Here is a 25,689-nt window from a genome sequence, read left to right on the forward strand (position 1 = left end):
GATCTGGAGTGTGGATTGGGACAGGTTGTTTTCAGGCAAGGATGTGCTTGGTAAGTGGAAGCCCTTCAAAGGTCAAATTTTGAGACAGCAAACTTTGAATGTTTCTATCAGGATTAATGGCAAAGTGAACAGGCATGGGGAACCTTGGTTTTTGAGGGATATTGGGGATTTGGTTAAGGAGAGATGTATAACAGGTACAGGCAACAAGGAGCAAATGAGGAGTACAAAAACTTAAGATAGTGGTAACCTTCACAAGCATTGTTGGATATTCTGAGCATTCTACTCAGACACAGAGTCTCCTGATTTGTTCCAAGTAGGAGGTGGAAATTGTAGGGGAGTCATTCACTGCAAAATTCCCATCTGTATCCAGTCCAATCTATGATTAAGCGCAAAGTTTGAGTGACTTCTGCTGTTACATTGTTAATTCCTCTTAAGCAATCCACAGAAGAATTCTTGTTTCAGCCACTGATGCTTTGCTGCACGTTCTCTTCTTAAACGAGCACTTCACTTCTCAGACTGAGAACTTCGGCGAGATCATGAGCTGGTTGATCAGGCGAACCCTTGTCTGCCAGCAGCCAGCCTGCCACCCAATTGGCTTTGATGGAATGGTTATTGAAGTCGTAAGCAACCAACTAATTTCAAGAAATCAAGTATAACTTGCAGCCTGTGATCATTAAGCAGGTTAGAAAATGTGTGAAAGCAAGTTTTTCCTGTTGAGAAATAATGCTGATTAGTAATTGAGGATCTTGTACTCTCTGCAGATTTTATATGTGACTCAAAATTCCCCCTCCTTGTATGGTGCCACTTCATGAAAGCAGTGCTTTCAACCTGGCGTGGGTTTTGAGTTGGGTGTAGTTCTGAAATCTGTTGTACAAGAAAGCAACAGGTTCAAGTAGTTTCCTCTCAGCTGGCCTGGGCATGACCAGCAAATCATTAAACAGGCAGAGAGGAAGTTGCGTTTACAAATGGTGTTAAGTTTAAGTTTATTTGTCGCACAATACCTTGTACAGTGAGAACGCTTCTTAATTAAAATGAGTTTGTGGAGGTGATCAGCTGTTTCACAGAATGTGCTTGTCCCCATTTTCTGCATGTGACGATGTTATTGGATTTATCAGCGAGACCTGCAAATCAAGGGCAGGGGAAGCAAAGGGGGAGGCAGCAGGAATTTTTGCAGACTTCAAGAGGGTGGAACAGACCTGGAGAGAGGAGATTTTATAGCCACGTGAGTTCACTGAATCTCACAGAATTGTATTTCTCTGAAGAGAGCATTTACTGATCTCTGGTGCACATTTGAATGAAGTTTTAAGCTCATCATCCAGTACATGTACTGCACATGCCAGTGACAATGAAGGTTATTAGAGCTTTTTATTTGCCATCCCAAGCTACTTCTGGTGACCATAACCCACCAACCAGTTTGGTGTTCAGCTGTTGATACGGCAAATCGATGTGTTCTTTTCCCAATGGAAAGTGGAAGTAAACACAAAAGCAGCCGATCAAGACGTATAAGAGAGGAGCTACAAAAAGCATAGAAACCTTGCTGCCTGTAGTCTTCAATTTGTGATGCAGGCTACTGGGCTCCACGGTATTCGTAGAGACGCTGCATCTGATCTTTGGACAGGCCTGAATGACAGAATGAATTCTGTTTCCTTCCCTTTTGCAGAGTGCGGTGGTGTCCTTGGTGGAACAAATGGAAGCTTTATGTCACCCCAATATTCAACGGACCGTCAAGAAGACATCAGTTGCATTTGGAACTTGAAGGTAGTGAGTGATATTGTTCTTTAGTAAACAAAATATAATTTCCCAATTGGAGATTCTATTTCTTTCATTCACACGATGAAATGGTACTTTGTATTAAACAGGGGGAAAAAAAGAAGTGACAAAATAGCGAATGGTCCTTATGATTTTATATTAAATCATGTTCTATTTTAAACTAATGTCGATGGAAATCTGGAAGTAATTTGAACTTCCTGTTCCATATTGAAAAGAGAAGTTCATGGCCTGAGAATGACCAATAAATCATCTTTTCCCATGTAAGACATCTTGTGCAATACTCCTTATGTCTCTTGGCAGCAACCATTAATGTTTCTTTCGTATCTTGTATCCTAATGATAAAAGTGAATTACTTTGCGTGCTTATCTTCCTGTGCTTAAAATACCAATTTCAAAAAATTCACAAACATGAATTACAAGTGAATAAATAAATAAGCTGCAACTAATCATTTATTTTTTGAAAGACAGTTGGTGGCTCCACAGGAGACCAGTTCACAGCAAATGTTGGGAGATAGTTATGGTGAATGGGGAAATGGCAGAGGAGATGAACAGATATTTTACAACAGTTCTTATACAATAGATACTACAAATGTCTATAAAATAAGCAAAGGGGGAGGTGGTAAAAAATATACCTAACCAATTAGCGTCAGGCAAACTAATAGAGCTTGAGGTTGCTAGATCTCTGGGACCAGGTGGTTTACATCCCAGCACCCTGAAAGATATTGCTGCAAAGATAGTGAATGATAGTTTCCAAAAAAGCCCAAGCAAGTAAGTTTAGGTGAGTTATTTTCTTATTAGCAACCTATTACCAGTGGAGTGCAGCTTTTTACCATCATTGTTAATGCTTTAGGAAAAGAAAGCAAGGATACTGTGGTCAAATTAGTGGGTGGTGCAATTTGGGTGAGGCAAACATGCACAATTTAAAAAGGCCTATTAATAGCTTAAGTGAGAGGGCAGAAAGTTATCAAATGGAGTATAATGAAATAAAATGTGAAGTTTGTTCAATGTCAAAATAAGAATGATAAAAACAAATCACCATAATAAAGGAGAAATAACGGCAAAAAGTTGCAGCACAAAGGGATGTAGGGTCATTGTCAATAAAACGCGGAAAGGTAACACAGATGTGACAGGTAATTTGGAACACTAATGAAGTTGAAGTATGAAAGTCTTACTGTACCTGTCGTGTTGGCGTGGTCACATTCAGAAAGTCCAGAGAGTTATCAACAGTAAGATTCCTTGATTTAAGGTAAGATCTTATTATCAGGACGTCTGGTTAGATGAATCCAGAGAAAGGTTATTAATTTTTTTTTTGTTCATTGTACTTTTGACTCATAGAGTTTGACATCTTGGGAATAGGCCCTTCAGCCCAACTTGACCATGCCAACCAACCAGGTTGCCTCCCCAAGCTGGTCCCATTTCCTGCATTGGCCCACAGAATGAAAATCAAGATGCATAATAATCTAATAAGATTAACAGGGTAAATGCAGGGAAATTGTTTTCCTTTCTGAGAGAATGTAGACATGGCTTCAAAAAGGGGGCCACCCTAAGGAAGCATTTCAGCTCTCAAAGTGTTTGGATCTTTAACATATTCAAATGTGAGACAGATTTTTAATCAATCAATCTAAGGTAATGAGGAGGGGCTTGAACGTGGACGAGCAAAATTGAATTGTCCATGATCTCGCTGGATGAGAGATTAGACTAATATTTCTTGTGGTCTTACACTGGGAGAACTCTCTGCTGCTCAAATAGTAAGATAGAACCCATGACATCAAGCTGAATTAAAAACACTTCATGATCTCAACTGAAAAGCTACAAATTTAAACAATACACTGCAGCTACAATAAATCTGGGAATGGGGCTGGATTCCATAGTCTTCTAATTGCTGTGTGAATACGTTACCAACTGAGCCACTGCCTGATGAAACCATCTTTGTTCAGAAGTGCAACTTCTTTAACTATGCCTCCATTGACTAATTAGACATTGGTGGCGGGGGGGGTGGAGTTTTAATCAGTACGTTCGCTTCCTTGTATTTGATTGACATCGTATGTTCACTCTAGCTTCAGAAAACTAGCCTCGGCTGTGACTGGCATTGAGGGAGCACTTTATTATTGGACTCTAACCCTTTGGACAGGACAATAAACTGCATTCTGCATTTTCCAGTAGTTCAGATGTAAAGGAATTATCCCATCATGTGAAGTATCTTCACATCATTGGTCAGTTCTTCTCTTAACCAGCAACTCTTTTTAAAAAAAAAAGTGAGCTGGTTTCTCATCTTACAAATGTATTTGTTCAAAATTGCTGCTACATTCTTATAGTTAATAGTATATACAGGTAAACACACACACACACAACCTTCACACTCACACACACAACCTTCACACTCACACACACAACCTTCACACTCACACACACAACCTTCACACTCACACACAACCTCACACACACACACACACACACACACACACACACACACACACACACACACACACACACACACACAACCTTCACACTCACACACAACCTCACACACACACTATTTCTGATGCTAAATGTTAGAAAAAATATTTTTTTCTCTATCATTTTTACTGTCAAGTTTCTTTCTGGGCTTTGTGTTTGTGTTAACACCATTTATTTCTGTTAAAGATGCATCTTCACTGAAATTATTTTTCTAGCCAGTCAAGACTTGTTTTGTTCTCAATAAGCAGAGTACTGGTTATTTAGAACATAGTATGTGTCAGTATTAATACTCAGGTGTATTTTCTTTCAATGCTATAGCTTCAAGAACATTTTAGAGCCAAAGTTTCTTTCAAAGATTTCAAGCTGAGTGGATCTCCAAAGACCGGACAAGCATGCATAACAGAGTATCTGGAGGTCAAAGGTCAAAGGTAAGTATACTAGGAGCTTTTTAAATCTTGCTGTAATGTACTGATGCAATTAAAATTTATGAACATAATGAATGATAGAAATCAGAAAACATATTGAAGTTGATAAACAGTGAGTAATATAGGATGCAAATGCATAAAGTGCCCATTTTATAAAAGATAGTTCACCAGCATATGTTGTTTGAGGATCAAAATGTCTCCATAATATTGCAAAAATTTCTCATCTCTGATGAGCAACAAAATTCATCACTCCTTTTGGAAGCAAAGTTCTGAGTGCAATGCACATAATGATCAAAATTTCATGGTGGCAGATAAAATTGATCAGTTTTTAACATTGTGCATGTTCAGAATCAATTTCTCAACTGAATAGTGTCTGCAGAAATTATTTAAAATGCTAAAGGTAAAAGCTGCAGATATTTGAATGCAAATAAAAATGCTGAGAAACTCAAGAGATTTGGTAGTATCCATGGAGACGATTTCGGGACAATCACCTTTCATCAGAACTGGAAATACTTCTTAAAAAAACTAGTTTTTTTAGAAGCAGGGAAGAGGAGGGGAAAGGAAACAAGAGATTAAATGTGCAAGGATGATGCTTCAAGTTAAAGAGGATGTTAACCTGAAATAGTTAAATTCTGTGCTGGTTTCAGAAGACTGTAACATGCGTGATTGTGAGATTGTTCTTCAAGTTTCTTTTGAGTATTTTATTGGCTAGAGATAGACACTTGAAACTTGGGATCAGATTTCCCAAGTGCTTCACAAAATAGATTGTCTGTTTGTATTTGATTTCCCAGGATAGAGCAGGTAGTGCCACCCACTGACCAGTAAATATGGTTGATGCTAAATTGGAGCAAATACATAAACTTCTTCGAGAAGGAGTGCCTGGGATTGTGCACGTTGAGAAAGATGCCTGGGAAAATTAAGGTATATTGGTCAGATGGCAACCGTGGGTAGAAATGGTCAGTTAAGGTTTTATGTTGAAATTTATTATTGGCACCAGTTAGCATTTTAAGTCAAAAACCCTGTATTAAGATAAAGGGTTTCAATTCCAAAGGTTGACCAACCATTTCCACCCATGGATTCTGTCTGACAGACCATTTCCCCCCTTGGATTCTGTCTGACGGACCATTTCCCCCATGGATTCTGTCTGATGGACTATTTCCACCCAAGGATTCTACCTGATGGACCATTTCCACCCATGGATTCTGCCTGATGGACCATTTTCACCCATGGATTCTGCCTGATGGACCATTTTCACCCATGGATTCTGCCTGATGGACCATTTCCACCCATGGATTCTGCCTGATGGACCATTTTCACCCATGGATTCTGCCTGATGGACCATATCCACCCATGGATTCTGCCTGATGGACCATTTTCACCCATGGATTCTGCCTGATGGACCTTTTCCACCCATGGATTCTGCCTGATGGACCTTTTCCACCCATGGATTCTGCCTGATGGACCATTTCCACCCATGGATTCTGCCTGATGGACCATTTCCACCCATGGATTCTGCCTGATGGACCATTTCCAGCATTGGATTCTGCCTGATGGACCATTTCCACCCATGGATTCTGCCTGATGGACCATTTTCACCCATGGATTCTGCCTGATGGACCTTTTCCACCCATGGATTCTGCCTGATGGACCTTTTCCACCCATGGATTCTGCCTGATGGACCATTTCCACCCATGGATTCTGCCTGATGGACCATTTCCACCCATGGATTCTGCCTGATGGACCATTTCCAGCATTGGATTCTGCCTGATGGACCATTTCCACCCATGGATTCTGCCTGATGGACCATTTCCACCCATGGATTCTGCCTGATGGACCATTTCCACCCATGGATTCTGTCTGATGGACCATTTCCACCCATGGATTCTGCCTGATGGACCATTTCCACCCATGGATTCTGCCTGATGGACCATTTCCACCCATGGATTCTGCCTGATGGACCATTTCCACCCATGGATTCTGCCTGATGGACCATTTCCACCCATGGATTCTGCCTGATGGACCATTTCTACCCATGGATTCTGCCTGATGGACCATTTCCACCCATGGATTCTGCCTGATGGACCATTTCCACCCATGGATTCTGCCTGATGGACCATTTCCACCCATGGATTCTGCCTGATGGACCATTTCCACCCATGGATTCTGCCTGATGGACCATTTCCACCCATGGATTCTGCCTGATGGACCATTTCCACCCATGGATTCTGCCTGATGGACCATTTCCACCCATGGATTCTGTCTGATGGACCATTTCCACTCATGGATTCTGCCTGATGGACCATTTCCACCCATGGATTCTGCCTGATGGACCATATCCACCCATGGATTCTGCCTGATGGACCATTTTCACCCATGGATTCTGCCTGATGGACCTTTTCCACCCATGGATTCTGCCTGATGGACCTTTTCCACACATGGATTCTGCCTGATGGACCATTTCCACCCATTGATTCTGCCTGATGGACCATTTCCACCATTGGATTCTGCCATATGGACCATTTTCACCCATGGATTCTGCCTGATGGACCATTTCCACCCATGGATTCTGCCTGATGGACCATTTCCACCCATGGATTCTGTCTGATGGACCATTTCCACCCATGGATTCTGCCTGATGGACCATTTCCACCCATGGATTCTGCCTGATGGACCATTTCCACCCATGGATTCTGCCTGATGGACCATTTCCACCCATGGATTCTGCCTGATGGACCATTTCCACCCATGGATTCTGCCTGATGGACCATTTTCACCCATGGATTCTGCCTGATGGACCATTTCCACCCATGGATTCCGCCTGATGGACCATTTCCACCCATGGATTCTGCCTGATGGACCATTTCCACCCATGGATTCTGCCTGATGGACCATTTCCACCCATGGATTCTGCCTGATGGACCATTTTCACCCATGGATTCTGCCTGATGGACCATTTCCACCCATGGATTCTGCCTGATGGACCATTTTCACCCATGGATTCTGCCTGATGGACCATTTCCACCCATGGATTCTGCCTGATGGACCATTTCCGGCCATGGATTCTGCCTGATTGGCCATTTCCGCCCATGGATTCTGCCTGATGGACCATTTCCGCCCATGGATTCTGCCTGATGATCCATTTCCGCCCATGGATTCTGTCTGATGGACCATTTCCACCCATGGATTCTGCCTGATGGACCATTTCCACCCATGGATTCTGCCTGATGGACCATTTCCACCCATGGATTCTGCCTGATGGACCATTTTCACCCATGGATTCTGCCTGAATGCTGTAATCCTCCAACAATTCTTTGGCACTTGATATTTTTAATAGTGAATGATTGCAGTAAAACCCCTGGATTTAAAGAATGGTCACAAAATAATCTATTAACTTCAATGGGTTAATGATATTTCTCTTTTAATGTCTTCTTTAGATTTTGTGGCGAGCATCAGGATTTTTGTCTTTACAGTGAGGGTTCCAGTTTACAAATAAAATTTTATTCCAATCAAACCTATTCAAAAAGATTTGTTGCCGACTACGTGGCTACAGTTGGTAAGAAAATATATGCTTCCTCTTTTCATGTGCAAGTGAATAGTCTCAGGGATCAGTGGAAAGGGAAGAGATGAAAGGGCAGGTGTTGCATCTCCTGCAGTTATGGGGAGAAGGGAGTCGTTGATGGGGGTGGAAGAGTGGACCAGAGAGTTTACATGGTAATAGGCCCATCCAGCCCGTGCTCCCCTAATACACCAATTAACCTACAATCCCCGTGCGCTTTTGAACGGTGGGAGGAAATTGCAGAATTTGGATCAAATTCCGGCCGACCTGGGAGAATGTACAAACTCCTTACAGACCACATCGGATTCTAACCTGGGTCCCTGCACTGCACTTCGCTGACTATACCACCCTCATGACCCTTTGAAATATACATTCCTTGAGATGCTGATTGGTTCATCAAGCAGAAAGAAGTGATCAAAACAACACTTCTTACTCTGCACTCCAAAATGTCATTCTCTGTGAAACTGGACTTGGTTCATTCATCTTCCATTTATACAAGCGGAAATGGCCCATGCAAGAAGAAAGTAACTACCAGTAGTTCCAGCTGCTCATTTAATCTGAGTAGCCCCAGGCACTTCTGTATCATTGAACAAGAGCTACAACATTTGCCTTCTTATCATGCCCCCCCCCCCCAACCCCTGCCCCTCCCCCAAAATTAGAAGGCCTTTCACTTAATTTGGAAACTGATTTATTGCACCCTGTTTGGATTACAACATTGTAATATATTGCTCATAATTACTTGCCTCAATTATAGAGCCCAAATAGGTACAGGGTGATTGAATTGGGCTTGCCATTTTAATTCTCTGCCCAAGTACCGATCTGGCAACTGGCTCAGATTTTCTATTTTCTCACCAACACAAATGCCTGGACTTACTCATGTTTTACACAGAATTGCCAGTTTCCTGGTTTATTGAAGCCCCTAACAGGTAAAGATATTTTCCATTCTACACACTGTGATACAGGCTCCCTTGACAGTGCATTGCAGAATGCCTCATGATGTCCAGCAGGGGAAACGTGAGCTTTCACAGGCATCCCTGCTCTCAGGCCTGAAAGCCAACCCATTGAGCCTGGACCAGTTAAACAAGCCACAACTACAGAACTCCATTGAAATACATGGGAGAAATTAGCTACCAGGATAAAAGTGGAGTTCATATTAAGTTGGTTTAAATATCCTTAATTGGTTTTAAGTGTGTCAGTGAGGTATTGTGTTTCCGCTGTAAAAATATTGTAATTTTTTTTAAAAATGTTTATTTTTTACCAGGTACCAAGCATTGTTCAATATTTTTGAACATTAGGACTTTCATAAACGGTCACTGTCAGCTTTAATAGAGAGTGAGTCAATAGACTGACTCTCACTGGTTGTCAAAGCCATTCTCTGAGTGCAACAGATGAGAAGGTTCCAACAATGCATCCTGTCAGTAGATACTAGGTGCTGGGTCAGTGATTTGGGGTCTCTGAGGGATCTACCACCCTTTTCTGTGTTTCCCCATTTTTTGACAAATTTATTTGTAGACATAGCACCACCTTCAACATCATCGGCCTCTCTCTACGGTTTAACAAGTGAGTTCTAGCTCAGGAAAGGGTCTTGAATTAAATTCACACTCTACTGTTACGATGGTTCTTTGTGAATGATTAACAATTCTAAATTGAAATTCCTTTTCTCCCAAAGGCCTGGGTTAAATCTGAACATTGACATATTTGCACTAGGTTTAGAAAGCATCATTTTTAAAAATGTGGTAAAATTCCCTCTTTTTTTTAGGATTTCTTCAAGTTTCCTGGTCAATTATCTGTATTCTTTCCTATAAGCAACCACCCAGTAAATTTAATTGAATAGATATTTTACTTCCTATCTATGATCTTGTTCTGGTCTTCTGACTCTTTATTATTTCATATTTTCTGACAAGATGGAGAATCCAGCCCATTGTTTCAGCCCTGAGTCGTCAGACTCTTTCCTACCACTAATTTCCCTGTTCTCTCCTACTTATCCCTCTCGATTCTCCTGATATCCACCTTAGCGATAGCTATTTAAGTGACCCATCAGCATATCTTTGGGGTGTTGGGGTGAATAGGAACACTTGTGGAAGCTCCTGCAGTCACAGAGACAAGCAAGGTGCTAACTCTGTGCAGATATCACCAAACTGCAGCTACACAGCAATGTCTACCAGGTGAACAGCCAGTAAATCAGTGACTAGCAGTAATGCTAGTACTGGAACTGATCTTATCGTTTAGAATTTAAAGCTGACTGAAACACAACTGAGCTCACTCATTCTGTCTGTTTTATCTTCTGACAGAGAATTTGACAGTCACCAAGTGCCTTTGATGAGACTGGTGGTTTAGAAGGATGAGTACAGGCCCTTCGGCCCTCCTAGTTATGATTCCTCTTTGGGTAAAAAAAAAAGGTGCTCAGCCTCTAATAATGTCACAGATCTACAAGTAAATTTTAAGGCCTTACTGGATATAATGTGACCTCTATTGTGCATTATGCAGGGGAAGTACTTCCTTGATTTTATTTTTATTGCACAAAAGAAGATTCCCATGTGAAGTGATCTTTTCATTATCAGCTGTTCAGTTGTAAAGCTTCCATTTTTTTAAAATCAATGTCCTTGTTCTGGAGACTCAGTTGATGAGTTTCTGATATTATATCTGATACAGTATATGCTCATAGATCCAAACTCATCGTGTTAAATGAATGTTGAAAATTCCAACCTGCATTGAGCTTTGTTCATGTTTACTTCTGAATTTTACTTCTCAAGATCTCAAAGCACTTTGTCTATTTTGTGAAAGCCAAACCAAGGTCTGTGGTAATATGATACGGTGCCATAATGTATAACACATCATTCTTGTTCTTCTTCCCCAAGAGGTACTGCACAGGATTGTCAAGAATTGGAGTAAAGGCCTTGAAATCCCATGGGCTCATTCTTGTGAAGAAATTGGATTTTCAAAATTGCCAAGTATCAACATGAATTGGCCATTTAGTCCCTCAAGTCTGTTCCACCATTTCTTAAAATTATGGCTGAGCAGTGTCCTAATATTTCCCCATCTCCCTTATTTTATTTGGAAATCCTGTAAATCATTTGGGGATTTACATCAACAACCAACTTGCCCATTTGCAAATGTGTTCCAAATTTCTATCAACCACGCAGAAATGATTTCAGATGTTATTCCTGGGTTTAATTTCAAAACAATGTCTCTTTATTCAATTCCCCTCAATCAGAAAAAAAGGTTCTTTCTTTCTTTTCCATTCCATATTTTGACATTTACCATCAGCTCATTTTTATAAATTTTAGGAATGCAACCCAAGATTTTGTCGTCTTTATTTATTCTTGAAGTTCAGGACAATTTCCTACCTTCGCTCCAGGTCCAATGTGTTCTTTGTGATTTGTGGTTACCAAAACTTCCAAAACTACCCACAGCTTTACGTAGCTGTAAGATACCTACAACCTCCCTTTACTCCACCCTTTGGATATAAATCCTATTATTGACCTTTTTTTTATTTACCCATGGCATTTTAATAACATGTGCATGGAGACCTAAGTTTCAGTGGGCCTCCCTTATATCCAATTTTTCTTAATTTAGCAAGTACTTTGTTCTTGTTTCTGATAAATCCTTGCTATCACTTGTCCATTTACTCCAGTCTTTATCTCTTTGTAACTTAATGTTGTCATCCATGCCAGTTACAATGTTACCTAACTTTTGTGAAATTACCAAACTTGGATATAGAACCAGTGAGCTAGAGAACATTACAACATGGAAAACAGTCTCTTCAGCCTTTCTAATTTGTGCTGAACCGTTATTCTGGTTAGACCCACTGACCTGCACCCAGTCCATACCCCTCCCTTCCATGTACCTGCCTAAATTTTTCTTAAATGTTAAAATTGAGCCCGCATTCACTACGTCAGCTGGCAGCTCGTTCCACACTCCCACCATTCTTTGTGAGAAGAAATTCCCCGAAGTTTCCCCTAAACTTCTCCGCTTTCACCTTTAAACCATATCCTCTGGTTTGTATCTCATCTAATCTCAGAGGAAAGCCTATTTGCATTTACACTATCTATACCCCTCATAATCTTGTTGCCTCTATCAAATCTCCCCTGTAACCCAGTTCCTCAAGTCCCACCAACATCCTAGTACAGCCATTGCCAACAGGGGCCTGCCAGCCTCACCAGGGGCCACAGTACACTTAAGAAAAAGCCTTGTTTTATTTTCAACACATGTAACTTAAGTAAGTTTCAATATTTTTTATGTAGTTGGTAGGAGAGAAGTACGGAAGAAACCAAAACTTGCCGGCTTCACAGGGAAGGGGGCCCATAAGCATTAAGCAGTCTCAGGACGGCCCAAGCTGAAAAAAGGTTAAGGATAGTTATCCTAGTAAATCTTCTCTGCACTCTTTCCTGTCGTTAGGTGACAAACTACACACAATGCTCTAATTTTGGCCTCACCAATGTCTTATACAATTTTATCATAACATCCCAATGCCTACACTCAACACTTTCATTGAGAAAGGCCAGTATGCCAAAAGCTCTCTTTACAACGCTATCTGCTTGTGCACTACTTTCAGGGAATTATGTATCTGAATTTCCAGATTCCTCTAACTCAGTCCTCAGTGCCCTACCATTTATCTTGTCCTTCTAAAAAGCAAGACCTAACACTTGTCCGCATTAAATTCCATCTGCTAGTTTGATGCCTATTCTTCCAGCTGGTCCAGATCCCTCTGTAAGTTTTGAAAGCCTTCCTCACTGTCCATTACCCCTTCCATCTTTGTGTCATCTACAAACATGCTGATCTAATTTACCACATTTTCAACCAGATCATTGATAGATAACAAACAACAATGGACCCAGCTATGATCCCTGATGCAGACCTCCAGTCTGAGAGGCAGTCATCCACTACCACTCTCTTGGGAACATATTCACATCATGGGCAACGCTTTTGATTATAAGACAATGGTGCCCTCCTCCAGCAGGACATGAAGGACAAAGACCTTGGTTGTTGCAAAATAGAAAAAGAGAAATTGCTAATTTGTTTTATATTAAAACAGACATTGCTGAAAGAACATTATATATATATCAATTATAGTTTCTAAATCTGAAACAGCATAGATACAGACCTTTGAATCTATTGATCAAAATTATGTGCATTTGATAATGGTCCCAAATTCTGATAAATGGAATATATTTAAAGAGTTAAATCAGAGTTGTTTAGAAAGTATAATTTTTTATTCTCTTAAGGGATATCCATCGTTAATTAAAAAAAAATATATATATATATATGTGTGTGTGTGTGTTATAAAATATTTTGAACTAAAACTCTACTTCACTTTTGAAATCACATGCAATGTCATTTGTAATATGGACTATTTATTTCCACGTTTGATTTTTGTTGTTTACTTTTGAAATTTTGCCAATAATGTGATTTTTTTTAGAAAAAATGCTCTATATATTTATGAAATATTTGTGAAATATCGATATTTTTCATTAAAATGTGGTTGTGAGTACTAGTATGGAACTGTGTCAGTTTTCTAAGCAAGGACAATTCCATGAAAGCAGAATGAAAACTGCTGGAAGTGTTGGCCAGGTTATGAAGTACCTGTGGAAAGAAACAGAATTAATGTTTCTGGTAGATGAGCTTTCATCCAAGTCAAAGATGAGACAGATACATTTGACTTCTAGCATGGTGAAATATCAGAAAATATGAACAAAATTTGCAGGATAGGGTGCCATGTTATTTTATGAAAATATCTAAAACATTCCAGACGATGTGGTGGAGGCAGGCTCAATATGAGCATTTCAGGAGAAGTTGGATATGTACATGGACGGGAAAGGAATGGAGGGTAACGGGTTGAATGGAGGTCAGAGGGGTTAGGTGGGAGAAAGTGTTTGGCATGGACGAGAAGGGCCAAGTTGGCCTGTTTCTGTGCTGTGATTGTTATATGGTTATTTAATGTTCTTGGTAATATAAGTATCATGCACATCCTCTGACCATCTTGATTCAATGAAAGACAAGGTCACTGCTAATCACTTCCAACTCTCTGGATCTCCTCCTGTGTTACTTACAATGGGATGTTCAAATGTCCACCTTTGCCTCTTCATCTATTACAATCCTTGAAAATAGAAGTATTAAAAAGGTGAATGACAAGTGCACAAGAAATGTCTGTTGAGGAAGAAGCAGAAATGTTTCAGGCCAATGAGTTGAATCAGAACTAGAAATCAAGTATGTTTAAAGTTGCAGAGAAAGTGGAGGATTGGAGAGAACAAAATCAAATGAATGAAAGGGTGAATTCCCAGGAGGCTGATAGGCAGGGCTCGTAGAACACGGAAGGCTGTAGGTGCTGTAAACACACCGAAATGTTGGAGGAACTCAGCTGGTCTTTTCAGCATCTATAGGAGACAAAGATATATCACCGACATTTTGGGCCTGAGCCTTTCTTCAAGGAAGAATCAGAAAAAGTGGAAGCAGGGGACAGCCAGCATTGCCACTTGCGTCATTCCCTCTGGCTCGGTCTCCATCCTATCATACACTTTTGAATGTTCTGGTTCCCTTCTCTGCATTAATTGATATATTTGCCTAGTTCTGATGAAACATAATTGACCTGAAACTGTTTCTCTTTCAAAAGATGTGCTCAGTATTTGTTTGACATGACTGCAGCTCCTGAACAACATAATCACACAATGTCAAACTTTGAGAAGTTTCCTGCCAGTAAAGCTCAAATTTCCCAACTTTGTCACAGCTGCGAACTTACTTTATTTCAAGTCCCAAGGATCCAGTTTGCCCGTGTATGGTGCCTAATTCGTCGTACACAAGATGGAACTCTGATGAATGAGCAAGTTATGCTCCCACGGGTTTGGGAGAATTTGGAACTGATGACTCAAGAGGTAAAGTAATAGGTGGTGATTGATGTCATTTCATGCATTGGACACACGTTTACCCATGACCTATGCACCAGCCGTGTCCACAAACATTTTTGCTGCTGGTTTGGTCAGACAGGTCCCAAATTAAACCTGCAAGTTGAAACGTTGTTTTTAAAATCCACACCCTGGCAATGTGGAAATGCTTGAAATCGCAGGTCATAAAGTACAATCATTTCTAGCATTTACTATTTTCACTTCAAGCATGAAGTGGAGTGTGAAAAGAGCATTTAATGTGCACAAGCTGCAGGAAAGGATATACCAATAAGTAATTGATCTTTGGAATTGCTTTGCAGCAACTGGGGACGCTAAACAGATGTGCGAAAAAAATAAAAGTGAAAACACAAAATGCTGGAGAAACTCAACAGCATTTAAAGCTTTATGTAGCAAAGGCCACTGTTTGACCTGTTGAGTCTCACAGCATTTTGTGTTTTACCACAGTGTCTACAAAACGTTGTGATTTACTTCGGAAAGAAATAGATCCCCCAGTAAAACAAAGTGTTCAGACTTAAACATTTGAATGATCAAGTCAGGGGCTCAGAGTGAATCAGCACAGGGTCCAATGACACCAATGCTCCAGTGTGTCAACAGAGCCGCACCCAGGGCGGGGTCACCGAGCGCTGGGACCAACGCTGGGGGTGTGGGTGGAGCTGGAGCCTAGAGGTGAGGGTGCGGGGCGGGTGGAGCTAGAGCCCGGGGTGAGGGTGCGTGGGGGATGGAGCCCGGGGGTGCGGGTGGAGCCCGGGGTGAGGGTGCGGGGCGGGTGGAGCCCGGGGGTGCGGGTGCGTGGGGGATGGAGCCCGGAGGTGCGGGTGGAGCCCGGGAGTGCGGGGGGGATGGAGCCCGGGGGTGCGGGTGCGTGGGGGATGGAGCCCGGGGTGAGGTTGCGTGGGGGATGGAGCCCGGAGGTGCGGGTGCGTGGGGGATGGAGCCCGGGGTGAGGTTGCGTGGGGGATGGAGCCCGGAGGTGCGGGTGGAGCCCGGGAGTGCGTGGGGGATGGAGCCCGGGGGTGCGGGTGGAGCCCGGGAGTGCGGGGGGGATGGAGCCCGGGGGTGCGGGTGCGTGGGGGATGGAGCCCGGGGTGAGGTTGCGTGGGGGATGGAGCCCGGAGGTGCGGGTGGAGCCCGGGAGTGCGTGGGGGATGGAGCCCGGGGGTGCGGGTGGAGCCCGGGGTGAGGGTGCGGGGCGGGTGGAGCCCGGGGGTGCGGGGCGGGTGGAGCCCGGGGGTGCGGGGCGGGTGGAGCCCGGGGGTGCGGGGCGGGTGGAGCTGGGGTCAGAATGAGAACCAGGGTCCGGCCACCGCGAAGTTACGCGGCATCTTTGTATCCTGTGTTTAACTTATTGTGCTGGTTTGGAAATGATTAATTTCCTTTTGGTGGAAAATGTCCTGGTTGGTTGGTTCTCTTGGGAGGATTAAATGGCCCATTCCTCAGGTCTCAGTGATTGATGGACACAGGTACAATGGAACTAGCTTCAAACATTGATGTCTGTGCATTTACAGTCACGCGGGGGGCGCATGTCCTGGTTTAGATAAAGAGGGGCTCATTTAAAATCCAAATTTAAATGGTGTCATTGATACATGTTGGAAAGAGAATTAGTTAGACTTTTTTTTTTACATGGAGTGAGTTATTGGAGCAGATTGGAGAGGAATTTGCGATTTTATTCCTGTGTCCTTGTTCCTCTATTTGTTGAGTGGTGTGTGGACATTTGTCGGGGTTGGTGCAAGTTGGGGGATATCAAGCAGTAGTTGGGATTTAATTCTACCTTCCACTGACAAAAATCCACTTACCCAGAACCACCAGTGTTGCAGTACTACCTGAGATGAACTTCTTTCCATGTGGTTTCTGTCCTTCACTCTGCTAATGTTCCCTACTCAGGGCACCTCACTTTGATGAAGGACATTGGTTATGTATCTTGATCTTTGCTACATAAAGGACACAGTTTGGCCTTCAATACTATTATTCCCTCAGTACTGGTAAAGAACCTATAAACTCGAGCCCTCTATACCCCACTCTGGAACTGGATCCTTGACTTTCTCATTGGAAGACACAGTAAGTACAAAATGGAAACAACGTCTCACTGATCATCAACACAGACACACCTCAAGGACACGTGCTTAGCCCACTGCGCTACTCGTTATTCACCCGTGACTGTGTGGCCAGGCACAATTCCAATACAATAAAGATTTGCCGGTGACGCCATAGTTGTTGGCAGAATTACAAACGGCTATGAGGAAGCGTTCAGGAGGAAGATATCTCATCGAATGGTGTAACAACAACAACCTTAAGCTCAACATCAGCAAAACCAAGGAGATGATTGTGGACTACAGGAGGAAGACAGGGGAACACGGCCCAGTCCTCATCGAGGGCTCAGCGGTGGAGAGGGTCAAGAACTTCAAATTCCTGGGTGTCAACATCTGTCCTGGATCCTCCATGTTAATATAATCACAAAGAAATTTCTCCAGTGGCTATTCTTTGTGAGGTGGCTGAGGAGATTCAGTATGTCACCGAAGACTTTTGTAAACTTCTACAGGTGTTCCATGGAGAGCATTCTGGCTGGTTGCATCACTGCCTAGTATGGAGGGACCAACTCAGGACAAGAATAATCTCCAGAGGGTTGTTAACTTGGCCTGCAACATCACAGGCACCAGACTTTACTCCATCGAGGGCATCTACAGTGTCTTAAAAAAGCAGCCTCTATCCTCAAAGACCGCCCCCCCCCCACCCACCCAGGCATGCCCTCTTGACTCTGCTACCATCAGGGAAAAGGTACAGGAACCTAAAGACGAGCACAAGGACAGCTTCTTCCCCACCGCCATCAGATTCCTGATTAATCAATGAACCAGACACTCCCTTACTTTTCATGCACTGCTATTTATTATTATTCTATTTTTTTAAAGTAATGTCATAAGATCAAAACACTGAATTTCATGGCTTTTTCATGGCTTGTTCATGACAATAAAACCTGATTCTGACCTCCTGAATTTCTCCAGCATTTGTTTTTACTTCATTTGCAGTGTCTGCAGAGTTTTCGTGTTTTACCCCAATATTGTGTTATGACCTGGTTATCCCTGTATTCTGTGCATTGAACCTTTTATTAGTTTTCAACTGGACTGAACAGAATTAACTGAACACAGGCAGATGCTGTCAGAAGCCTCAATTGTATCGATCATTTACTTTTTTTTTAACCTCCGTTTCAAATGAAAAATACATTGGTTTAGTTCTGTTGAATTCTTTCATTTTAGGTCTTTAATTTGTTTACAGAGTATAGCTGGTAGATAGTGGCAGCGTTGCTATAACTTTGGAAGGTGCAGAGAAAAGATAAGAGGATCAAAATGGCAGATAAATACCATGACTTATCAAGAGCTCAGCTCACACGTGACTACCTTCATGCAAACTCGTGAGTACGACTGAATAATTTCGAATTATATGTCTATTTTTTTTTCATTTTTTGGTTTAGTCACATTTTTTATAAAACACTTGCAGGACCACTCATGATTTCCTTTTTGGAGCATTGGCTGAATTGGTGGATAATGCAAGGTATTGTCATGAACGTTGCTGGTAAGAACTTGAAATTAAAATGTAAAAGTTTTTAGTTCAAAAAAGTAATGATAAATAGTGCTTCAATGGCAAAATTGACGAAGCTGCGATAATTTAAAACTGGATATGAAGGTGATTTTATTTTTAAAAATCAAGATGCCTGAAATTATATATGCTTTAGATTGGATAAACAGGAAGAAGCAGTTTCACCCCAGCAGCACAGCAAAGTCTTTAATTACATGTTGTGGATTTCAGGTGAAAGTATACAACTTTTCTTTATATCACTGGACAACATATTTTTTCTGAAGGTTTGCTTCCTGAAAAGAAAAATTGGGGATTATGATAGACAACTTCAAGCTGTCACAAAGATAATTTCAGATTTGCTGTATCACATATATATTGAGGTCAGAGAATCGTTAACTTTGATTGAATTTAGCAAATTGCGTTACTTCAACTGCCTTAAAAATATTTTGTTGCTGATTTTCATTTGTACTCAGCATCTGATGCCTCTCGTGTCAGTGTCCAACAGTAGTTGGACAGCATTGATGGATTCCAGTTGACCCAATACCGCTCTTCCATGGTCGCAATGTCCTGGTGAAACCTTTCACCATGTTCGTCAATGACTGCACCAAGATCAACAGGGAAGACGTCCGAGTGCGAATGCAGAAAATGAATTTTCAATAATATGTTGCACTTCGTGGCTTTGTCTGCTTGAAGTTGACTTAAAATATGATAGGAAATCACAAAAATGGGTTGTGTTTTTGAAAAAAAGGTATGTGATAGGAAATGTTTAAAGTGATTTTTGTGATCAGTAACTCAAAATCCATAAAATAAACCCAAAAGTGTTCAGGAAGCAAAATCTTCATTGTCCTGTGTAATCAAAGTAGTGTTGGTCTGTCATTAACTGCCTGCAAGGATGGTGGAAGCTAAAACCCATGGCATATTGTAAAAAGTCACCTGGATGTGTAGTAAGAATCTGGAGCCTCAACTGGAAATGGGATTAGTCCAAACTAGCTTTTTTTGGTTAAAATGGACACTCTGTGTGGAGTCCTTTGATCTTCAATATATATTTGATTTTTTTTTCATTGTAAATTAATCGTAAGCTACATGATACACATTTAATGTACTTTGTATAAGGTGCCATCAAAGAAGGTTTTGCCACATTAATCTAATACTTAAAGCCTCAGGAGGGCTGCAACATCCTGGAGAACCCCCATCATACTGGACGTGGCCTCTTTTCCCTGCAACCTTTGGTTACAGAGGTGCCAAGGCCTGGAGTCCAGCACATCTAAGTTCAAGAACATTTTATTTTCTGTCAGTTGCCAGGTTCTTGAATCTCTCCTTGAATCTGTCCATAATATTGCCTTGAATTCACCAAAGATCTGTCTCCACTACTGATTTAGAACATTTATTTTACCGAATGACCAACTGTACATGTCGTGGATCAACAAGCAAATGCATTGGGCATCAGGAGGGAAAATAGAATGTTGGCCTTTATTATGAAAGGTGTTGATTGGAGGAGTAAGGAACGCTCATAGCAATTATATAACACCATATTGAGACTGTGCCTAGGGTATTGGGTATAGTTAGTACAGGTATATGTTCCTTAACGTCCACAATACGTTGTGAAACTGGGTGTTATGTGATGTGGACATTGTATGAACACCATAATTACTATATATATTTAGCAAAGCTATATGGGATATTGAACTTGCGCAAAGTTAAACAGTTTCATTTTTTTTCACTTTTTAAACTTTTATGTAAGCACTTTCTTAGCCTACATCACACACAATTTATCAAAGGCGATCAAAATCATCCATGTCACTGTTCTCAACTCCCTTATAATGTTTCACTGGAAGAGGTGGAATAACCTCCATTGATGAACTGTCACTCTGTAATGTCTGAAGTACCTGGCTGAGCCTTTTCTTGGGGCCGTGTTGGCTTCTTCAGAATATGTCCAGTATTGTTAGCCAAGTTTGCTTTTTCTTTTCATAAATTTCTTTATATGCGGCAAACTCTGCATGAGCACTTCTCTCTATCAGTGAAAAGACTTCAGTGTTTGGGTCAATCTCTTCAGCAAGCTGTTAAGGTCTGCAAAGAATTTGGTTAACGCCTTAACAGTGAATCTTTTCTGCACCTGGTCTTCTCCTTCTGCAGTTTCCTTTTCCCTTCCTTCTTCACCTATTCGCTCTTGCTCTAGTTCCAGCAACTCTTCATTTGTTAGTTCCTCAGGAACCACCACTAGGAGTTCTTCAATGTCCTCATCATCTATGTCTAGGATCAGGTTGTTATTTACCAAGACAACTGAACAGCTCTATTAATCCTTGCAATCTCATCATCTTTTTCAAATCCATTAAAGTCATGCACATCCCACTTCAGTGTTTTTTTTTTCCATATGCCATTCGTCTACTCTTTGGTCACATCATCCCAGGCCAAAGCAAGGTTCTTTATGCGATGGAAGATGTTGTCCTCCTTCCAGAACTCCATCAGTGTCTGGCCAGTGTCATCAGTTACAGCAACAGTCTGAGCAAAGGTCCTCCTCGGGAAGTAGGCCTTGAATCCCTTGGTCCATTGACTGGATTAAAGAGGTGGTGTTTGGTGGGAGGAGCACCCACTTTGAAGTTGGGTTGGAGGTCTCCAATGAGAGGGGGGGTGTCTACAATTAGCAAAATCTTGAAAGGTCTGCCTTCTTCCAAACAGGACTTCTCCACTTCACTGGCAGAGCATTTGAGAGGGACATCCTGAAATAGCATTTGTGTCATCCAGGACTTTTTATTGCTCCTGTAATTAACCAGCTTTAACTTGTAGCCAGCAACATTGCCTCCTCACAACATTGTCACTTCTTTAAATGCCTTAAAGTCTGGCATTAATTTGGCCTCCTTATGAATAACGAGGTTTCATCCATATTAAAATATTAAAATTTTCTGCGGCAAATAACCTCCCTCTACAATTAAGGTTTGAACAAATTCTTCTGCTGCCCTCACATCAACCCTCGTAGACTCACCACTCCCACATTATGCAGTGAAAAACATTGTTTGAAACGCCTGAACCCCCCAGAGTTAGGACTAAACTCGATATCGTAGTCTGGCCATGCTTTTTCTTTAAGCGTCTGGAGCAAGTTTCGTGCCTTAGCAGTGATTGTCATCGTGTGTTTGGTCCTCAATCCACGTTATTAGTAATTTCTCCATATCTGATATAGGTCCCTCTCGCATTTTTGTTGGCAGGTGTAACTTTCAGTGGAGCTGATCCTTTACCAACTTGGAGAATTTTTTCTTGGTTTTTGACAATCGTGATTGTCCAGTGCAACATGCCTAAATAGCGAGCAATAGCATTCACTGTTTTTCCACCTTTGCGCTGTTTAATAACCTTTTGTTTCACTTCCAAATCGATACTTCTCCTTTGCCTCTTGCTGCTGCCATCACTAGCACTGGTCTTGCTGTTTGGGAGCCATGATGGATAGAAGGTACAGTACCTACATACAAAAGACATGAAATACACGTGTTGCATGCAAGAAGTTGTTGCATCCGTCTGATTACGTCCTGTTCTCTGATCATGCTTTTTGAACTCTATTATAACCTTAAGGGACCATGGACGACAGACATATATAGAGTCAGACTTTGCCTGATCAGACATTAAGTGCCATATACCTGGCTTCACTTGCCGTGGAAAGAATGCAGTGAAGATTCACCAGTCTGGTTCCAGGGATGATGGATTTTGTGTCTGAGAAGAGATTGAGTAGGCTAGAACATGAGTCACTAAGGGTCGAAAAAATGAGGATAGCTTATCAAAGGGTACAAAACTGTTAAAGGGCTTGATTTAAAATGCATTTTTCCTGATTGAGGAGTTTAGACCCGGGCCACAGTTTAAGAACAAGGGGTAAAGACTAAAATGAAGAAATTCTGTCAGAGGGGGGTGAATCTTGAGTATTTTTTTACTCATAAGGCTCTGGAGATTCAGACTTTTGAGTTCATTTAAAATAGGGATTTATAGATTTTTTGACTTTCAGGGCATCAAGGAATATGAGAAAAAAATCGTGTTGAAGATGAACCATAGCAAAGCAGGTGCAAATGGTCAGCTGTCTGACTGTTGCTGTCCTCTTCATTCATTTCTATTACACTTTATGATTGAGACTAATCTTCAACAATTAATATCCTTTGTTTCTTGAGGAAAATGTTAAAAATATAATGGAAACTATTGTGTATTTGCAGAGATGCCACAGCAACACAGTTGAATATTTACACAGGTGAGTGTTAACATTAAACATTGTGTCGAGAAAGTTGTACTTCATACTAATTTCTACAATAAGTTTTGTTTTGGTGGCTACTTTGGATGTGCCCTCGTTGATTTCATTATCTGCTCTTATCGATAAGCAATGTTTGAAGTCATCTTGGATCCCCACGTTGTATTGGCACTGTTAACAGTTAAGATTTAGATGGGCTCATTGTTCTATTTTACTGTTGTATAACATGTATAAGACCTTTCCATCAGCTTTTTTTTCCTTGCAAGTTTGAGAACCAAGCAGCTTTCTTCAATATGCTGTGAACCTCCATTCCCAACTTGCTTCTCCTGATGCAAGTGCCCAGTTGCAATTAGAATATAATTATTATGGATTTTAACTATTCTTCCTCACACTTGGTGCCGTTGGCTTCTAGATGCCATGGCACGTCCCAGCCTGACCTGATACCCTTTGGTAGTGTCTTTTTGAACTGAAGGGCCTGATTGCACGTAGCAATTGCATGGCATTTTTGATTCCATTCCTTTTTGTAACAAACTTAAACTTTGTGCTCTGAACAATTTCACAACTCTGAGTTATTCTGATGGTATTTCAGGGAAATGTGCAAGTCCGAATGTTGGTAACTTATCTCTTGGATTCACTGTTCATGTTTTAGAAATGATTGAAGAATTGAAAGGGGGACTTGCGTTGTGCTTTCTGGATGATGGAGTTGGCATGGATCCCAGTGAGTACATTAAGAACTGCCATCTCACTGTTATCAGTTCGCTGAAAATCCCCTTTGGCATTTACATGATTCTTGTCATGGTTTGTAAACCATAATTATTGGGCCATAACATAAACAGATTAAGCTGGTAAATGAAAAGAGAAGAACTATCACAATGGAAATTCAGAATCAAAACCAACAGCCTTTACATTTTTTCCTGTGTGTAAATCCTAGAGGAATGAGCCAAAGTATCCCAATGGTCTCTGGATGTAGTATATAGATGCCCTATATAGTCCAAAGATGCCAATAATCTTATTTGTGGGATATTTTCATCAGTTCTTGTGTTCACCTGAGACAAATGGCTTCAAGGGATTTTTTTGATAGATTATGTAGAAGATTTTTTTTTGTTTCTTGTGCAAGACCCAAAAAGCAAAATTAAACCACCTTATGTTGAAAAATGAAAAATACAGTAGAAATTTGACCATAAATACATGGACAAAAATTAGATTTCAAATTATTAATGTGTTATGGAAAAACAGATCTTGGTCTTTAATATTCTATTCCTATTCTACTTAATGCAGGGTTTTGTGGTTGACATAGTGAATATCAACTCACTATTTATTTGATATCCACTTCATCTTTCAGTAGCATGCCCAAGAAATATCTCTGTTTAGGAACTTTTTTTTAATTAGAGAACTTGCTGAGAATAGGAGCTCTTCCCAGCCACACAAACTGAGATAAATATCATGCTCTTGGAAGATCATCAATTCAAGTATATCCTAGAACATTATATGGGAGGCAAGGGAAGAAATGCAGGAGCTCTGGCAGAAATATTTGTGTCATCGTTGAGCACAGGTGAGGTGCTGTAAGACAGCAGGGTGGCTAATATTCTGACCTTATTTAGAAAGGGGTACGTCTAGGAACTACTAGGCATTGAACTCAATGTCAGTCATGGCTAAATTACTGAAGGGGATTCTGAACAATAGGATTTATGCTTATTTGGAAAGGCAAAGACCTGTTGGGGATAGTCATTGTAGCTTTGTGTGTGAGGAAATGGTGCATCATGAACATTTAAGTTTTTTTGCCTCCTCCCTCACCACCATTCGGGGCACCAAACAGTCCTTCCAAGTGAAGCGATACTTCACATGTGAATCTACAGGGATCATTTGCATCTGGTGCTCCCGTTGTGCTCTCCTCTACATCGGAGAGACTGGGAAATTGCTTCGTGGTGCACCTCGGCTCTGTCCGCTGCAATAGTGAGGATCTCCCAGTGGCCGCCCATTTCAATTCCCTGCTCCATTCCCTTGCCAACAAATATGTTATGGTCTCATGCACTGCCAGACTGAAACCACCCACAAATTTGAGCAACCACACCTTGTATTCCATCTGGGCACCCTCCAACCGGACGGCATTAATATTGATCTCAGTTTTCTGTTAGCTCCCCACATCTAACTCTATGCCTCCTTTCCTCTAACTCTGCCTCCCTCTCTCTCTTCTCTTTCCCCCTCCCTCTGTTCTGCATTCTTGGAGCCAAAAACCCCTCCCCAATCAATTCTCCCCTTTCCTCCCTCCAGTCCTCTTATATCTGTTTGGTAGGCTGGCCTGGAGGGTCAGATCACATGGGATCCAGGGAAAGCTGGCCAATTAACTTGATAGGATGAGACAGGGTGGTAATGGAGGGTTTTAGACCTATTGTAGGCCTGTGACCAGTGGTGTGACCCAGGAATCAGTGCTTGGTTCACTTTTGTTTGTCAACTGTATTGATGACTTGAACATAGAACATTACAGCACAGTACAGGCCCTTTAGCCCTCGATGTTGTTCCGACATATATATTCCCACCAATAAACACAACCCCTCCTACCTCATAAACCTCTATTTTCCTTCCATCCATGTGCCTTCTAAGAGTCTCTGAAATGCCCCTAATGTTTCAGCCTCACCATCATCCCTCGCAAGGCATTCAAGTTTTAAAAAAATACCTCCTGATGTTGTCTCTTCCCCCCCCCCTCCCCCCCCCCACTAAATTTCCTCCCTTAACTTTGTAAAAATGTCCTCAGGCGTTTGTTGTTCCTGTCCTGGGGAAAAAAAAGTGTGGCTGTCTATCT

At 41.5% G+C, this 25,689-nt stretch overlaps 2 protein-coding genes across 14 annotated transcripts in view; both read left to right on the forward strand.

Moving 5' to 3' along the window:
* The window catches only part of LOC138738413 (suppressor of tumorigenicity 14 protein-like), a 64,808-nt gene extending 51,125 nt beyond the window's left edge, over nt 1-13,683 (forward strand). For 2 of the 7 annotated variants that reach the window (XM_069888558.1, XM_069888557.1), the window contains 4 exons: nt 1,661-1,758; nt 4,545-4,654; nt 8,086-8,204; nt 10,499-13,683. In XM_069888558.1, the coding sequence (XP_069744659.1) occupies nt 1,661-1,758; nt 4,545-4,654; nt 8,086-8,204; nt 10,499-10,527 (356 nt within the window). In that variant the 3' untranslated portion in view covers nt 10,528-13,683. Of the gene's footprint in view, nt 1-515; nt 1,223-1,660; nt 1,759-3,826; nt 4,105-4,544; nt 4,655-8,085; nt 8,205-10,498 lie in introns of those variants that run through there. The other 5 variants (XM_069888561.1, XM_069888563.1, XR_011341534.1 and 2 more) reach the window with 4 other exon arrangements.
* A 2,712-nt stretch (nt 13,684-16,395) lies between these two features.
* The window catches only part of LOC138738418 (ATPase MORC2A-like), a 49,084-nt gene continuing 39,790 nt past the window's right edge, over nt 16,396-25,689 (forward strand). For 4 of the 7 annotated variants that reach the window (XM_069888569.1, XM_069888570.1, XM_069888575.1 and 1 more), the window contains exons 1-5: nt 16,396-16,566; nt 18,374-18,509; nt 18,596-18,649; nt 22,858-22,892; nt 23,539-23,607. In XM_069888569.1, the coding sequence (XP_069744670.1) occupies nt 18,445-18,509; nt 18,596-18,649; nt 22,858-22,892; nt 23,539-23,607 (223 nt within the window). In that variant the 5' untranslated portion in view covers nt 16,396-16,566; nt 18,374-18,444. Of the gene's footprint in view, nt 16,567-18,373; nt 18,510-18,563; nt 18,671-18,861; nt 18,905-22,857; nt 22,893-23,538; nt 23,608-25,689 lie in introns of those variants that run through there. The other 3 variants (XM_069888572.1, XM_069888571.1, XM_069888573.1) reach the window with 3 other exon arrangements.

Source organism: Narcine bancroftii, chromosome 7 (genome assembly GCF_036971445.1).
Source record: "Narcine bancroftii isolate sNarBan1 chromosome 7, sNarBan1.hap1, whole genome shotgun sequence".
NCBI classification, from domain to species: Eukaryota; Metazoa; Chordata; class Chondrichthyes; order Torpediniformes; family Narcinidae; genus Narcine; species Narcine bancroftii.